The sequence below is a fragment of the Ranitomeya imitator genome, chromosome 6, assembly GCF_032444005.1.
Source record: "Ranitomeya imitator isolate aRanImi1 chromosome 6, aRanImi1.pri, whole genome shotgun sequence".
NCBI classification, from domain to species: Eukaryota; Metazoa; Chordata; class Amphibia; order Anura; family Dendrobatidae; genus Ranitomeya; species Ranitomeya imitator.
In genome coordinates this window covers 96305719-96318135 of record NC_091287.1, presented here as the reverse complement: position 1 = coordinate 96318135, position 12417 = coordinate 96305719, and the positions used below count along the sequence as shown (strand labels likewise).

The 12417-nt window shown below is 42.5% G+C and overlaps 1 protein-coding gene across 2 annotated transcripts in view; it reads left to right on the top strand.

Moving 5' to 3' along the window:
- Nucleotides 1-12417, top strand: part of ANKRD28 (ankyrin repeat domain 28) — a 208905-nt gene that overhangs the window by 169410 nt on the left and 27078 nt on the right. For both annotated transcript variants that reach the window (XM_069729947.1, XM_069729946.1), the window contains exons 18-21: nt 1771-1972; nt 2055-2142; nt 9717-9834; nt 10368-10587. In XM_069729947.1, coding sequence (XP_069586048.1) covers nt 1771-1972; nt 2055-2142; nt 9717-9834; nt 10368-10587 — 628 coding nt within the window. The remainder of the gene's footprint in view (nt 1-1770; nt 1973-2054; nt 2143-9716; nt 9835-10367; nt 10588-12417) is intronic.

Below are 12417 nucleotides of genomic sequence, written 5' to 3'. Positions count from 1 at the left end.
GTATGCCTTCAATTTTGAACAAAAATTTCGAAAAACTGACCGTCACATCCAAACATAGATCAAGTGTGAACAGGTGCTGAACCTAGAGTCACCAACTCATACACAGTCAAATGAATAAGGCAGCACACTTTCAATTTTGAATATGTCCCCAACAGTGTCACCAGCAAAGCACCCCCGCACCATCACACCTCCTCCTCCATGCTTCACGGTGGGAACCAGGATGTAGAGTCCATCCGTTGACCTTTTCTGCGTCGCACAAAGATATGGTTGGAACCAAAGATCTCAAATTTGGACTCCTCAGACCAAAGCACAGATTTCCACTGGTCTAATGTCCATTCTTTGTGTTCTTTAGCCCAAACAAGTCTCTGCTGCTTGTTGCCTGTCCTTAGCAGTGGTTTCCTAGCAGCTATTTTACCATGAAGGACTGCTGCACAAAGTCTCCTCTTAACAGTTGTTGTAGAGATGTGTCTGCTGCTAGAACTCTGTGTGGCATTGACCTGGTCTCTAATCTGAGCTGCTGTTAACCTGTGATTTCTGAGGCTGGTGACTCGGATAAACTTATCCTCAGAAGCAGAGGTGACTCTTGGTCTTCCTTTCCTGGGGCGGTCCTCATGTGAGCCAGTTTCTTTGTAGTGCTTGATGGTTTTTGCCACTGCACTTGGGGACACTTTGAAAGTTTTCCCAATTTTTCCGACTGACCTTCATTTCTTAAAGTAATGATGGCCACTTGTTTTTCTTAGCTGCTGTTTTCTTGCCATAATGCAAATTGTAACAGTCTATTCAGTAGGACTATCAGCTGTGTAGCCACCAGACTTCTGCACAACACAACTGATGGTCCCAACCCCATTTATAAGGCAAGAAATCCCACTTATTAAACCTGACAAAGCACACCTGTGAAGTGAAAACCATTCCCGGTGACTACCTCTTGAAGCTCATCAAGAGAATGCCGAAAGTGTGCAAAGTAGTCATCAAAGCAAAAGGTAGCTACTTTGAAGAACCTAGAATATAAGACATAATTTCAGTTTTTTCACACTTTTTTTGTTAAGTATATAATTCCACATGTGTTAATTCATAGTTTTGATGCCTTCAGTGTGAATGTACAATTTTCATAGTCATGAAAATACAGAAAAATCTTTAAATGAGAAGGTGTCCAAACTTTTGGTCTGTACTGTATATATTCTAGAATACCCGATGCGTTAGAATCGGGCCACCATCTAGTGTACTATAATGTTTCAAGATCACTGTATCTGTACCCAGAAAAATGATCTTTTCAGATCTAGATGTTACATGTTGGATACTGGCTTCAAGGCAAAATAGGCATTTTACAAAACTTGCTTTGTTTGTTTTTGGCAACTATTCAGCTGTAAAGGGGATTTTCAGTCACATACAATTCTTTGCGACAGCCTAAAATACTGAGCTGCTCATTGCCCTCACTGCATTGGCATCTTTATGGCACAAAGCATCAGGTGTAATTGGCCACCATGCTCCTGTGCAATATCATCCTTACATATAATGCATCCCATAGGCAAGTACACAGCCAAATGCAAAGCTTTCTCCTGTAGGAAGACATGCGTTATTGCTTACTATGCCATTTACATACAAATCAGGTTATTGGCCCAGAAAAGACCCGAAAAGTACCCAAACCTTCCAAAAGATACCTAGGGTTTATGAAGTGCGGTAGTACAAACAGCTATAAAGCGTACACCATAGGATTATTGCTACACCTACTGACGTTGCAAAAAATAAAAATTTTTGTGCATTTGTTTCTAGGCCTTCCATGGGCACCACCAAGCCCTAGAGGTTTTAGTGCAGTCTTTACTTGACCTTGATGTACGGAACGGCACCGGCAGGACTCCTCTGGACCTTGCTGCGTTCAAAGGACACGTTGAATGTGTAGATGTTCTCATCAATCAAGGGGCATCTATATTAGTTAAAGACTATGTTGTGAAAAGGACCCCCATACATTCAGCAGGTATGGCATACAACGTAATGGGCTATATTTTAGTTCTAATGTTGTTTTTGTTGACTTAATGAAAATGTTTACTTTTTATTAGCTATTAACGGACATTCAGAGTGTTTGAGACTTCTCATAGGAAATGCTGACATTCAGACGGCAGTGGATATTCATGATGGAAATGGACAGTAAGTACAAACTTTTAAGTCAATTACATTTTTAGCAGCTGCCAACTTATAGGCTGCGGCACTACATTGATAGAGTGGTACATACGTTGGCACTCTGTGCTATTCCCAAGCCGTTCTCATTTCATTTGCATGTGTGACACTTCCCTATGCCCGTAACACGCCCAACCCAAGGTGATACTTCTGTAGAAATAAAAATCTCAGGCTACGGGCACATCTGCATTGCAAGCATCTCTCATGGGTTTTCTTGAAGTTTGTCACTTTAGATGGCAATAATTGTGTAGTACAGGGTGGGTTTATTTTTCCCAAGGGTAGGGGGCAACATGAGACTGTGACTGTTGTGGAGGGCCGAACAAATACACTAAAATAAATTCTGCTCAATATTAATATTGGCATATTGTTACAAATATTTTATATTGTATCACTATTATATTGAGCAGAATTAAATATGCTAACACCCCCTATATACTGTATGAGCCTGCACACAGCCCCCTATATACCATATGAGCCCGTACACAACACCTATATACAGTGAACCTCATATAGCCTCCTATATACAGTGTTAGCCTCCACATAACCTCCTATGTGAGCCCCCACATAACCTCCTGTATACAGTGAGCAGCCACATAGCCTCCTGTACAAAATATGAGCCTCCTATATACATTGAGCCTCACACAGCCTCCTATATACAGCGTGTGCCCCCACATAGACTCCTATATACAGCGTGAGTCCCCACATAGCCTCCCATATACAGCGAGAGCCCCCACATAGCCTCCCATATACAGTGTGAGCCCCCACATAGCCTCCCATATACAGTGTGAGCCCCCACATAGCCTCCCATATACAGTGTGAGCCCCCACATAGCATCCCATATACAGTGTGAGCCCCCACATAGCATCCCATATACAGTGTGAGCCCCCACATAGCCTCCCATATACAGCGAGAGCCCCCACATAGCATCCCATATACAGTGTGAGCCCCCACATAGCCTCCCATATACAGTGTGAGCCCCCACATAGCCTCCCATATACAGTGTGAGCCCCCACATAGCATCCCATATACAGTGTGAGCCCCCACATAGCATCCCATATACAGTGTGAGCCCCCACATAGCATCCCATATACAGTGTGAGCCCCCACATATCATCATATACAACATAAGCCCTCACAATATCCATTATGTGCTCCATGGGCAACTGTTTTCTCCCCCTGAGCTGCCTCTGTCCATGGTCTGGCCTGGAACAGTCAAAGGGCTGGATGTGTCTTGCGGGCTGCACTTTGCCCAGCTCTGATCTAGTAATTAACCCCTCTGTGACCTTAGACGTACTATCCCGTCGAGGTGCCCTGGGCTTATCTGACCCTGGACGGGATAGTACGTCATAGCCGATCGGCCGCGCTCACGGGGGGAGCGCGGCCGATCGCGGCCGGGTGTCAGCTGCTTATCGCAGCTGACATCCGGCACTATGTGCCAGGAGCGGTCACGGACCGCCCCCGGCACATTAACCCCTGGCACACCGCGATCAAAGATGATCGCGATGTGCCGGCGGTACAGGGAAGCACCGCGCAGGGAGGGGGCTCCCTGCGGGCTTCCCTGAGCCCCCCGCAGCAACGCGATGTGATCGCGTTGCTGCGAGGGTCTCCTCACCTCCCTCCCTGCTCGAGCCCCGGATCCAAGATGGCCGCGGATCCGGGTCCTGCAGGGAGGGAGGTGGCTTCACAGAGCCTGCTCAGAGCAGGCACTGTGAAGCAGCCTGCACTCCTATCAGATCAGTGATCTGACAGAGTGCTGTGCAAACTGTCAGATCACTGATCTGTGATGTCCCCCCCTGGGACAAAGTAAAAAAGTAAAAAAAAAAATTTCCAAATGTGTAAAAAAAATAAAAAAAAATATTCCAAAATAATGAAAAAAAAAAAAAAATATTATTCCCATAAATACATTTCTTCATCTAAATAAAAAAAAAAAACCAATAAAAGTACACATATTTAGTATCGCCGCGTCCGTAACGGCCCGACCTATAAAACTGGCCCACTAGTTAACCCCTTCAGTAAACACCGTAAGAAAAAAAAAAAAAAAACGAGGCAAAAAACAACGCTTTATTATCATACCGCCGAACAAAAAGTGGAATAACACGCGATCAAAAGGACAGATATAAATAACCATGGTACCGCTGAAAGCGTCATATTGTCCCGCAAAAAAAGAGCCGCCATACAGCATCATCAGCAAAAAAATAAAAAAGTTAGTCCTGAGAATAAAGCGATGCAAAAATAATTATTTTTTCTGTAAAATAGTTTTTATCGTATAAAAGCACCAAACCATAAAAAAATGATATAAATGAGGTATCGCTGTAATCGTACTGACCCGAAGAATAAAACTGATTTATCAATTTTACTAAACGCGGAACGGTATAAACGCCTCCCCCAATAGAAATTCATGAATAGCTGGCTTTTGGTCATTCTTCCTCACAAAAATCGGAATAAAAAGCGATAAAAAAATGTCACGTGCCCAAAAATGTTTTCAATAAAAACGTCAACTCGTCCCGCAAAAAACAAGACCTCACATGACTCTGTGGACCAAAATATGGAAAAATTATAGCTCTCAAAATGTGGTATTGCAAAAAATATTTTTTGCAATAAAAAGGGTCTTTCAGTGTGTGACGGCTGCCAATCATAAAAATCCGCTAAAAAACTCGCTATAAAAGTAAATCAAACCCCCCTTCATCACCCCCTTAGTTAGGGAAAAATAAAAAAAAATGTATTTATTTCCATTTTCCCATTAGGGCTAGGGTTAGGGCTAGGGTTAGGGCTAGGGTTAGGGCTAGGGTTAGGGTTAGGGCTAGGGTTAGGGCTAGGGCTAGGGTTAGGGCTAGGGTTAGGGCTAGGGTTAGGGCTAGGGTTAGGGCTAGGGTTAGGGCTAGGGTTAGGGTTAGGGTTAGGGCTAGGGTTAGGGCTAGGATTAGGGTTAGGGTTAGGGTTGGGGCTACAGTTAGGGTTGGGGCTAAAGTTAGGGTTAGGGTTTAGATTACATTTACAGTTGGGAATAGGGTTGGGATTAGGGTTAGGGGTGTGTCAGGGTTAGAGGTGTGGTTAGGGTTACCGTTGGAATTAGGGTTAGGGGTGTGTTTAGATTAGGGTTTCAGTTATAATTGGGGGGTTTCCACTGTTTCGGCACATCAGGGGCTCTCCAAACACGACATGGCGTCCGATCTCAATTCCAGCCAATTCTGCGTTGAAAAAGTAAAACAGTGCTCCTTCCCTTCCGAGCTCTCCTGTGTGCCCAAACAGGGGTTTACCCCAACATATGGGGTATCAGCGTACTCAGGACAAATTGGACAACAACTTTTGTGGACCAATTTCTCCTGTTACCCTTGGGAAAATACAAAACTGGGGGCTAAAAAATAATTTTTGTGGGAAAACAAAAAGATTTTTTATTTTCACGGCTCTGCGTTATAAACTGTAGTGAAACACTTGGGGGTTCAAAGTTCTCACAACACATCTAGATAAGTTCATTGAGGGGTCTAGTTTCCAATATGGGGTCACTTGTGGGGGGTTTCTACTGTTTAGGTACATTAGGGGCTCTGCAAACGCAATGTGACGCCTGCAGACCAATCCATCTAAGTCTGCATTCCAAATGATGCTCCTTCCCTTCCGAGCCCTCCCATGCGCCCAAACGGTGGTTCCCCCCCACATATCGGGTATCAGCGTACTCAGGACAAATTGGACAACAACTTTTGTGGACCAATTTCTCCTGTTACCCTTGGGAAAATACAAAACTGGGGGCTAAAAAATAATTTTTGTGGGAAAACAAAAAGATTTTTTATTTTCACGGCTCTGCGTTATAAACTGTAGTGAAACACTTGGGGGTTCAAAGTTCTCACAACACATCTAGATAAGTTCATTGAGGGGTCTAGTTTCCAATATGGGGTCACTTGTGGGGGGTTTCTACTGTTTAGGTACATTAGGGGCTCTGCAAACGCAATGTGACGCCTGCAGACCAATCCATCTAAGTCTGCATTCCAAATGATGCTCCTTCCCTTCCGAGCCCTCCCATGCGCCCAAACGGTGGTTCCCCCCCACATATCGGGTATCAGCGTACTCAGGACAAATTGGACAACAACATTTAGGGTCCAATTTCTCCTGCTAACCTTGGAAAAATACAAAACTGGGGGCTAAAATATAATTTTTGTGGAAAAAAAAATATTTTTTATTTGCATGGCTCTGCGTTATAAACTGTAGTGAAATACTTGGGGGTTCAAAGCTCTCACAACACATCAAGATGAGTTCCTTAGGGGGTCTACTTTCCAAAATGGTGTCACTTGTGGGGGGTTTCTACTGTTTAGGTACATTAGGGGCTCTGCAAACGCAATGTGACGCCTGCAGACCATTCCATCTAAGTCTGCATTCCAAATGGCGCTCCTTCCCTTCCGAACCCTCCCATGCGCCCAAACGGTGGTTCCCCCCCACATATGGGGTATCAGCGTACTCAGGACAAATTGGACAACAACTTTTGTGGTCCAATTTCTCCTCTTACCCTAGGGAAAATACAAAACTGGGGGCTAAAAAATAATTTTTGTGGGAAAAAAATTTTGTTTTATTTTTATGGCTCTGCATTATAAACTTCTGTGAAGCCCTTGGTGGGTCAAAGTGCTCACCACACATCCAGATAAGTTCCTTAGGGGGTCTACTTTCCAAAATGGTGTCACTTGTGGGGGGTTTCAATGTTTAGGCACATCAGTGGCTCTCCAAACGCAACATGGCGTCCCATCTCAATTCCTGTCAATTTTGCATTGAAAAGTCAAACGGCGCTCCTTCCCTTCCGAGCTCTCCCATGCGCCCAAACAGTGGTTTACTGCCACATATGGGGTATCAGCGTACTCGGGACAAATTGGACAACAACTTTTGAGGTCCAATTTCTTCTCTTACCCTTGGAAAAATAAAAAATTGGGGGCAAAAATATAATTTTTGTGAAAAAATATGATTTTTTATTTTTACGGTTCTGCATTATAAACTTCTGTGAAGCACTTGGTGGGTCAAAGTGCTCACCACACCTCTAGATAAGTTCCTTAGGGGGTCTACTTTCCAAAATGGTGTCACTTGTGGGGGGTTTCAATGTTTAGGCACATCAGTGGCTCTCCAAACGCAACATGGCGTCCCATCTCAATTCCTGTCAATTTTGCATTGAAAAGTCAAACGGCGCTCCTTCCCTTCCGAGCTCTCCCATGCGCCCAAACAGTGGTTTACTGCCACATATGGGGTATCAGCGTACTCGGGACAAATTGGACAACAACTTTTGAGGTCCAATTTCTTCTCTTACCCTTGGAAAAATAAAAAATTGGGGGCAAAAATATAATTTTTGTGAAAAAATATGATTTTTTATTTTTACGGTTCTGCATTATAAACTTCTGTGAAGCACTTGGTGGGTCAAAGTGCTCACCACACCTCTAGATAAGTTCCTTAGGGGGTCTACTTTCCAAAATGGTGTCACTTGTGGGGGGTTTCAATGTTTAGGCACATCAGTGGCTCTCCAAACGCAACATGGCGTCCCATCTCAATTTCTGTCAATTTTGCATTGAAAAGTCAAACTGCGCTCCTTCCCTTCCGAGCTCTCCCATGCGCCCAAACAGTGGTTTACTGCCACATATGGGGTATCAGCGTACTCAGGACAAATTGGACAACAACTTTTGAGGTCCAATTTCTTCTCTTACCCTTGGAAAAATAAAAAATTGGGGGCAAAAATATAATTTTTGTGAAAAAATATGATTTTTTATTTTTACGGTTCTGCATTATAAACTTCTGTGAAGCACTTGGTGGGTCAAAGTGCTCACCACACATCCAGATAAGTTCCTTAGGGGGTCTACTTTCCAAAATGGTGTCACTTGTGGGGGGTTTCAATGTTTAGGCACATCAGTGGCTCTCCAAACGCAACATGGCGTCCCATCTCAATTCCTGTCAAGTTTGCATTGAAAAGTCAAATAGCGCTCCTTCCCTTCCGAGCTCTCCCATGCGCCCAAACAGTGGTTTACTGCCACATATGGGGTATCAGCGTACTCAGGACAAATTGGACAACAACTTTTTGGGTCCAATTTCTCCTGTTACCCTTGGTAAAATAAAACAAATTGGAGCTGAAGTAAATTTTTTGTGTAAAAAAGTTAAATGTTCATTTTTATTTAAACATTCCAAAAATTCCTATTAAACACCTGAAGGGTTAATAAACTTCTTGAATGTGGTTTTGAGCACCTTGAGGGGTGCAGTTTTTAGAATGGTGTCACACTTGGGCATTTTCTATCATATAGACCCCTCAAAATGACTTCAAATGAGACGTGGTCCCTAAAAAAAAATGGTGTTGTAAAAATGAGAAATTGCTGGTCAACTTTTAACCCTTATAACTCCCTAACAAAAAAAAAAATTGGTTCCAAAATTATGCTGATGTAAAGGAGACATGTGGGAAATGTTACTTATTAAGTATTTTGTGTGACATATCTCTGTGATTTAATTGCATAAAAATTCAAAGTTTGAAAATTGCGAAATTTTCAAAATTTTCGCCAAATTTCCGTTTTTTTCACAAATAAACGCAGGTACTATCAAAGAAATTTTACCACTATCATGAAGTACAATATGTCACGAGAAAACAATGTCAGAATCACCAGGATCCGTTGAAGCGTTTCGGAGTTATAACCTCATAAAGGGACAGTGGTCAGAATTGTAAAAATTGGCCTGGTCATTAACGTGCAAACCACCCTTTGGGGTAAAGGGGTTAAAGCAATTATGATCAAAAATTTTGGAAATCTTGAATTGACCCTTTTTTATATTAATTGGTACTATTGGGTGCTATTGGATGTGTCAGAAGCCATAATACCATTGTAAGCAAAGCCTTAGAGGCGATCTGTCACCAGGTTTTTGCTACCCCATCTGAGAGCAGCATAATGTAGGGGCAGATACCCTGATTCCATTAGTATGTCGCTTATTGGGCGGGTTCTGCAGTTTTGATAAAATTCCTGTTTTCTCTGCAAAATATCCACCAGTTCTCTGAACGCTGAGCTCTGTCTGACACTGCCCCCACCACTGTTTTTTGTTTTTTTTGGAGGAAGGGCACAAATTTACCGCTCTAAAATAGTTGCACAATTGTAAGTTGCAGTCACAGTGATGTTACTTGCAGGACTAGCATAAATGTTGTCACAAAAACAGAAGCGCTACCATATTGATGAGCAAAGTCTAGACTCACGAGCTAAAAACAAATTCAGCTAAAATAAAAAAATAAATAAATAAATAAAAAATGCATTGGTTGCTATCAGTAATTAGCCAGTGCTGCCAATCCTCCTGGTTTGCTGATCTGGTCTCCCTACATAAGTAATGTCTTGTATACCTTAGCACATATGCAATAACCATTGTCCTCCGTAGTCATCCGGCCTTCATCTCCGGCACTTTTCCTCCCCCTTCCCCAACCTGTCTGGCTTCATATTCTGCTGGAGATTGCTTTATACCTCTGCTCCCTGGTTAAGTGCATATCTGGATGTCCGCCACAGGGGGATACTTCTGCTGACTGATGCGCTTTCTTTCTGATTTGTTCCTTGTATTACTTAGGACTCCATTGATGCTGTCTGTGCTGAACGGACATACGGAGTGTGTGTATTCCTTGCTGAACAAAGGAGCCAATGTGGATGCCAAAGACAAATGGGGGCGGACAGCGCTGCACCGAGGGGTATGCGTTCCTCTTCTGGATGCCTCTGCTGCAGCACCGCAGCATGGACCAAGTGCAGGGCTGCCAATATCTGCACTATTAGGAATATTCCCATCTGCGACACTTTAATTATTTCAGGCTTTATTTAAAAAAATCAATGTTTTATTCTTGTATTTGTGACACCGTTGCTTCATAAAAGGGCATAGTAATGTTAGGAGGTAAAACGCCAACATGTTCCTACAGCTTTTTAGTGGTTTCTTTAGTAGGCTTCCCCTGCCTAATTTATAGGTGTATAGTTATCAGGTCTTTATAATACAGCATTCATTATAATAACACAGATTTTACCTTGGTTCCTTATAAACTTTGCTGCTTCCCAACCCCAGATCTGTATCATTCATATTATAGAAGAATCATAGTTTCTGCTTTTTCTTAGGCCTAATACATAATATGGCTGTGCATACAACTATTGTGCATTGTGGATGTGATACATTTGCACTTAATCCTAGAATATTCAGTTGTGTGAATTGTGATTTCAGCTGTTTTCCCTCTTCTAGGCAGTGACCGGACACGAGGAGTGTGTGGAGGCGTTGCTCCAGCACAGCGCTAATTTCTTGTTGCGGGACTGCAGAGGTCGCACCCCTATTCATCTGGCGGCAGCATGCGGTCATATAGGTGTCCTGGGGGCTCTCCTCCAGACCGCCGTATCTGTTGATGTTGTTCCAGCAATAGCAGACAATCACGGATACACATCCCTTCACTGGGCCTGTTATAATGGTATGCTTCATTCTTACTTATCATATGGAGGTGGTAATACGGGGTTCAGACGCATCAATACATTAGCTTTATACTATAATTGATATATAATTATCGGTGCAGGTTTTTATATGCTTCCAGTCCCATTAATCTGCAGTTAATGGGTTATCCGACTGTAAAATATTTTTTTATACGATGATTGATTAAAAATCATATATGGAGGTGTATTCCTCTTCTAGTGCCCCTGGGGATCCAGCACAATGTGCTGTAGAATTCTCCGCCATCTTGAGAAGCTGTGTTTGCCGCTTCCGTAAGTCCTAACATCTGTTGACCCTTTCTTCTAGTCACCTGACTTCTGCAGCCAATTATAAGCTGCAGCACTGCTGGGACTTCCAAACAGGGCAACCGGCAACTAAGACCTCCGGAGGGGCCTGCAAGGGGCGTAGGCCTGAGTTTGTTAATTTGAATACATGCATGATATAAAAAAAATTTCAGACACCCCCTTTAAACCCTTCACGACCTTTGACGTACCTGCACATCATGGTTGGAAAGGGGTTCCTACCCCATGACATAGTTACAGTTGGTAATCGTGAGCAGCATAGGATCTGTGCCCACCGGACCACCGCCGGGAGCTTGACTTATGTGGTTGCTGAGCCCCGGCTGTCACAGCCAGAAGTGGTGCAGGCACCACCCCACCTGTTTAACCCCGTAAATATCGCTGTCAATATTGTAGCATTTGGGAGCCAAGGAGGGGAGGAAGCTCCCTCTCCAACGTGATCAACACCCCCGTAAACCACATCACTGGCTGCCAATTGTTGTCATGGCAACTCGAGGTCGTCATGATGACCTCCGGGTCTGCCAGCTACGGTGGCCTGTTTAGACCTTGCCCAAGAGCATGGTCTAAAAGGGGTTCCGTCAGTGTAAAAATATAAAAAAAAAAAAAAATCACAAAACAATAATAAAAAAGTTATACCCATATATACATATTTTTATGTAAAAAGAACAAAAAAAAATACACATTTGGTATTCCAGCGTCTGGAGCGACGTGATCTATAGAACTGCAGCAACCAATTATAGTTAACCCCTTCAGTGAACACCATTAAAAAATAAATTAAAAATGAAGCAAAGAACTATACTTTTTCATCATACCACAAAACAAAAAAATTGAAAGGACGAATGTAAATAAAAATGGTATCTCTGAAAATGTCATTTTGTGTCTCAAAAAAGAAGCTGCCATACAGCTCCATCAATGGAAAATAAGTTATAGCTCTCAAAATACAGCGATGCAAATACAATTATTATTTATTTTGTGCAAAAGTAGCAAAACAAAAAAAAAAAGTGTAAATGCATCGCTATAATCGTGCTGACCTGAAAAAAACGCATCGCGGTAAAAAAACGCAACATGTTTATTAATTTTGCGTTTTTTTTGCGGATTTCCCGCTATAAAATGCATTGGGAAATGTCCGGAAAAAAACGCACCAAACACGCACAAAAAACGCATGCAGATTTCTTGCAGAAAATTTCAGGTTTTTCTTGGAATTTTCTGCAAGAAATCCTGAACATGTGCACATAGCCTAATGCTATGTTCAGAAGTTGCGGTTTTGTGGCGTTTTTTTTGCTGTTTATTTATGGAAATTTTAAGCTGCGTTTTACAGTACCATCAAAAGCTATCAGATTTCAGAAATCTCATTCACACACTTTTTTTTCCTCACTGAATTGGAAAACTGCTGCTTTTTTAAAACTGCAGCATGTCACTTTTTAGCATTTTTGCTGCTTTTTTGCAGCTTTTTATCACCTATAGAAAGCAATGAATAAGTGCAAACACCACAGGTATTGCTTTTTCTGTATTTT